The sequence below is a fragment of the Chaetodon trifascialis genome, chromosome 1 (assembly GCF_039877785.1).
Source record: "Chaetodon trifascialis isolate fChaTrf1 chromosome 1, fChaTrf1.hap1, whole genome shotgun sequence".
Classification (NCBI taxonomy): domain Eukaryota; kingdom Metazoa; phylum Chordata; class Actinopteri; order Chaetodontiformes; family Chaetodontidae; genus Chaetodon; species Chaetodon trifascialis.
In genome coordinates, this window is record NC_092056.1 from 16,985,413 (window position 1) to 16,991,412 (window position 6,000).

Consider the following 6,000-nt stretch of genomic DNA (forward strand, 5'->3'; position numbering starts at 1 on the left):
ACACTTAACAGATATTGATCTTTTCAGGTGAACCTTTTTTTCTTTTAGTTGGTTAAAATACAGCCCCCAGTCTACAGCAGTGCATTGCTACACTTGTACTCATGCTGCTGAACCAAACCGGGGGCATGCCGTCTACTGTAGGTAATGCACTGACTATTTATAACTCCATTATAAAACCCCACTTCAAATAATCCCAAATATCCCTTTATGAATGATGTCATTATTGGTTATGGTTGGCACTGTTGTATCTACATTAATCAATCACTGATTTAATGTACCACTTGGCAAGCATGCTAGGTGACACAAACACACCCAAAATGTTGCGCAACCAACAGGTGGTTGCTGGGTTTGGCAAAATGCTAAATTCTAAAATGCTCATAGTGGATCCAGCAGTGATTTCTACATTTGCTCATTAGGTAACAGCATTTACCCTCAGTGTGTGGTGTGTGTGATGACCTTCTGCTGTTTTCACAATTTCTGTCAAAATTGGTATCGTTGAGCTTCTCTCAGCTAAAAATGTTTGACAACTCTGAGTGACACAATGGCACAGAGAGGCTGGGAGGACTGGCTATAATGTGCACTGAGAATGGTCAAGTAAATAATTTGAACCAAGAGCAGACTGTGGACCACTTTGCAGTGCACAAGGCTCAGAGGATGACTTTCAGACAGATGAGTAGCCTATAACAACTGCATAAAGGACCACTGCCTTGCCTAGCAATGAAGCGTTGTGTGTGAATGCTATGCCATGTGTAAAAACTATGCAGCTCTCTTTGTCTTAATTTGTGTGTTTGTGGCTGCAGCACTGTGGGGTTTATATTCTTTCTACATCTCTGTGTTGGCTCTTTGGTGATGTTTTATTCTGCTGTTAAATTGGCAGTTTAATTTCTGTGGCCTCATAATGCTTGTTGCATCTGCGGTGGAGTCTACTTTTAGAATCACTGTTGGTCATTTAATACAACAATATTAATTGTGTGAGTTTTTTCCTATTTTTTGGTTAATGCTAGTGAGGCTTCTGGTTCTGGTCAGGCAAACAAATATTTTGGAATTTAGTGTTTGCCTTCAATCCTGTCCCAACTTGATTTGCTGTTCGGTAGGTATTATGCTTATTTACATGCATAATACATCACCAGAATGCAGAAAATGAAGTGTCTAATACATCTTTTCTTGAGGGACAATCCCAAACTGCAGCATAATATTGGGCCCCTTTGTGGATTCAGAAAACTATACCACTGACTTAAAGATAAAGTTTCTTTAGTAGAAAAAAACAACAACAAAAAAAAGTATTAAGAATGAGAAATCTCAACCTCACCCTTGAAATACATTTATCCAATTTTTATAAAGGAAGATATTCTCTCTATAGATAATTTTGTTCCACAAATGTGTGCAGTTATGTTTAATGTGCTTATCAAATAAAAGCAGTGAGCATCTCTGTACACAAGTTGTTCTTGTGTTAACTAAATGATGGACTTGACATCGCTCAGTTCATCTGCAGTGCTTCGCTGCATTTTACAAAATGAGCAGAACACCTGACCTTTATCCATGATTTTGCAAAAAATGCTTTCACACATCAACTCTCAGATGGTTTGATGACATCATATCTGATCAATACAGCTCACTAGTTTACTCCATTTTCCACTACAGAAGAGATCAATGGCCTACTTTACTGATCAATAAAGCATGCAATAGATCAGAATGACAGTGCATTTTAGGAACACCCTCTCTGGAGCACAAGCCACAGCCTGTTGCACTTTCAGGCTGAATAGTCAGATTTTCAGGCAGATCATTACGGGTCAAATATTTAATTTGCTCTCACTTTATCAGAAAAGAACCAAATGTTAATACCCAGCCACGTCTCTCAGCCTGTCTCACGCAGCCCTGGAGGTCACTGCTTGCTCATCTCAAAGTCTTTCAAACTAGGCCAGATCTCCTTCACTCCAACATCTTCTTTAAAAATACAGATTTTCTTTTTTTCTTTTTTTTAACCTCTGGTGCTCTAAAGATGGCTAATGACCAAAAGCCAGCCTTCATATCTTTTCAGAAACCTGTAAGTGATGTCAAGATGCTCTTCTTCACTGAAAAATATCCAGGCTAATTCTCAACTCGTCAGATCAGCTGGGTTCGTGTGAAATGAGTGAGCCCCTCCTGTATAAATGTGTTTTGAGTCACCTTGTTTTTGTTTCCTAAAAAAAAGAAATAATGAACATACAACAGTGTGTTCTTGCAGATACTACATCTCTTGAGTTCTCTCTCTCTCATTGTCATAACAGTCCCGTTTATCACTTTCCAAGACACAACTCTACCAATACTGAATGACCCTGAACTGACAAAACTTCCTCCTCTTTTCAAACAACCTCATGTACAGCACTATCAACCAAACTCCTGCCACATCACATTATTAGCTAGTTTATTGATGCTGGCACTCCAAACAGGCAAAGACTCCTCGAAATGATTACTTGCCATAAACTCCAACACTAGCAGACACTGTTCTGCATACTTCAAATGTTTATTTTGGCCCTTTTTGAATAAAAGCTGTACAGCACAAGCAAGCTCAGGTCAGCTTCTCAATTTTGGCCACTCTAAACAAAACAGTCGCCCATAGAGCTGTTGTCATGTTAGTAGGAAAACAACCCATCGATGGGCCATGCCTGCCAACACCTTGTTACTAACAAAAGTTAATTATATTTTCCGAGTCATAAATTACAATAAACCAGTAAGCTGTTGGTACAGGATGCCACATGAGGCAGATTTCTCATCACACCAACTGCCTGCATGGAATGAACAGTATTCTCAATCCAGTAGACAAACTTAAAAAAAAAAGTACAGTATTGCTCACCACTTCTTTATTGATGTGAAGCTACATTTGCACAACTACAAATTACAGTGAGTGTTTTTTCCCACTCAGATGCTCATAATTACTGAACGGTATGACCTGAACTTGGCATAAAACAAACAGGTTTTGCTGTTCAGAGGATTGAACCAATGTAAAGAAACACTGTTAATTATGCAGAAATGATGCAGTTAAAATCCATTTTGTAATATATTGTAAAGTCAAAGAAAGGAAGTAAATAAAACTAATAATAGCCAGAACCATTAACAGAAGGCGGCGGGGGCAGGGAATGGGGGTGTATACTAATATGGACTTCACAGATCCACTTTTTGGCAGCACTGTGTTGCCATATTCCAAACTAAATGTGGGTCTGGGATAATGAGCGATAACATAAAATGATTAGTCAGTGGGCCAAACTGTAAAAAAACAAAAAAAAACAGCCTGTCAAAAAGCTATTACCAACTCCTTCTCACTTATTTATTCCATTGTCTTCTAACTGATCCCACTTGACTCATCACACATTGTTTGTCCATGCTGCCAGAGATAAGGTTAGCTACTCGAACACTCACGAGAGGATCCCCAAGTTTCTTCTCAGATAGACATGCTGCTGTGGCATGTTTAAAACATGTGCTTTACTTTAACGTGTTCTGTCCAACTATATTTGTTTGTCCTTGGAAGTCATCAGACACTGAAGCCCCCCCTCCCTCCCCATCTCTCTCTGTCACCACCATGAACTGAAACATATGACACCATGTCCGTATAACAAAGCCTACAGACAGTAAGTGGCCGATTCAGTAAAGCTGATGTTGAAACCAGGCTTCATGCAAATTCTGGCACCGCTTCCAGAGTGATGTTGCGCACGAGGGCGGCGTGACCTTCCTGCCACCGATTTGGGCAACTTTTACACCGTCGGGAGTCATAATTTCACAAATTCACACATCAACCATGAAAGAAGCTCACACAGACTTGTTTACACCGCTCGACAAAAATAAACCGGTGTCTCATCTTGTGTGCCAAACAGCCTGAGACACAGTCACACCGCTGTAAAGGCTGTGATGACAAAATATCTTTTGGCATGTATGCGCACCTTCAGGACCATCACTCCGTCTGTAGCTATTCACCATGTCCGTCCGCTCAGCGCTGCTGTCACTTTACCACGACTTTCAACTCGGCGACAGACTGAGGAGTTGAGCCCGTAAATGACATCTTGTCTTTCTACAAGAGTCGTGAAGAATTATGTCAAAGTATATCAGAAGCGACATAAAGTATGAGCATAAATTAACTAACCTTGTCTTCGCGAAGCTTGAGAAGGGTTAGTTTCGCCTGTTAAAGGGCTTAGTACACCGCTTTTTACATACGCGACGCCCTCCCCTTTACTTCCTAATTCCATTATTCGTCAATATTACAGAGCATTTTCTTTGGACGTGGTTTTGTCCTACCTCGTAAAGGTCTCCCGAAGCCATTCTAGGGTGCGGACTCCGGCGGCGCGGCGTTCTTGCCTGCCTTGTTGGCTCTTTTTTGGACCCTACTCTCTCGGTGTTTCGGCGAAAGCCCCGATAGACGGGAATTAGCGAGCAGCCTTGTTATTCTGAGCAATCCGCAGTAGCAGATCAGCAGACAGTGTCAATCGAGCCCGGCGCTCTGCGATGGATCGTTCCACTCTTAAAACAAACAACCATCGGGGCGGTGCTGTTTACCCAGACCCAAGTGGAGGACTGAAAATTAGTCCCCGGCAAGGAAGGCACAGCCTGATGGTCTGCATGCGCCCTGCTCCTCCGAGCTCTGCTCGCAATCCAACTACTCAACGGGAGATGATTATGCTAAATGTCTTGTGTTCAGACGCACCAGCTGAGACAGTTCCTTTCCTATGACCCACTCCACCTGTCCATTTGGCTATAAAGAGACGACATGACTTTATCTTCGTTTGGAGTCATTAGGAAACACCCAGAACGAGAGCGTGAACTATTTATAACGACTGATGACTGAGTGGAAACTGTGCTTATTGGTGATCATGTATGCCCCCTCACTGCAAAATTATCATCATTTGGCAATATTCATGTTGGCATGGTTAAAATGTTTTCATTATTAAAAGAAACAAAGCAGTGGCAAAAGTATTCAATTAAAAACAAAAATATTGATCTTATTTTCTCAATCACCGTGTTGCACCAAATAAAGTGATCTTATTCAACAAAGACACACAGGTCTGCTCATCGCCACAAAATGATCCGGGTTGTACTCCGCAGCTGTGTGGTAAAGATTCACATAAGGCACCACATGAATTAGTATCTCATCGTGACTTCAAGCTCAAACTGAAATAATATCGAGAAATTCTTCATCTGTGAAGATTAAGCAACAGTGTGGCATTTAATCCAAAGTAAATGTTCATTTGGTTCCCACTGCAATCACTTTTGATTATCTATAATATTGAGTGTTGTTTTGTGCCATGCACAACACAGAAATAATAATTTACTAAGATCAACTGAAGTATGCACAAAGTATGGAAAGCCATCAACAATCATCCATAGTTTTTATTGACTTTGTTTCATTCATTCCTTCTACAAAAATATTATACTAAACGACCGTTGTCCCCACCACTTACTTAAAATTTGACTTAAAATATAATTAAAAATCACACTTCTAAGAAACTATACAACATAGCAAAGTATTCTGATATTCAACTCCATGCCTAGGAACATGTATATGAAAACAAATTCTGCCTGTTTCACATTATTGATAGTACACTCAGCGGAAATGAGCTCAGTGCAGATGATTTGCAACTGCTCTCCAGGCCACACTACATTTGGAGCATAACTGTACCTGTGTGGTTGATACAACATAGACATATCTCACCACGCTGCTTTAATAGAAAGAAATACCAGCATTGAAAAAACAAACGCTGAAGAAAATTTGAGCATGTCATATCTGTTGAAACGCTAAACAGACCATGCTAATATGACAGCAGAGCTGTAAACTGTTACTTTACTTTGACCTTCATTTAATATGAACATGAATTGTGTTTAGTTAGAGAGATTTGAAATACTGCACAGAATGGCTTTTAGTGTAATAATATTAGCTCAGTTTCCATTTTCAGAAATGTTGCAAGATCAAGGTTCATCTTACGGCCTAAGTAAGCTGTTGGAGTTGATGAACCTTTTAGAATATAGTAACATTAT

General features: G+C 40.2%; 1 protein-coding gene across 1 annotated transcript in view; it reads right to left on the bottom strand.

Annotated features, from left to right (window-relative positions):
• The window catches only part of LOC139330103 (chromodomain Y-like protein 2), a 30,993-nt gene extending 26,390 nt beyond the window's left edge, over positions 1-4,603 (bottom strand). The window contains exon 1 of the mRNA XM_070960843.1: positions 4,267-4,603. Coding sequence (XP_070816944.1) covers positions 4,267-4,290 — 24 coding nt within the window. The 5' untranslated portion in view covers positions 4,291-4,603. The remainder of the gene's footprint in view (positions 1-4,266) is intronic.
• Between the last annotated feature and the right edge of the window lie 1,397 nt (positions 4,604-6,000).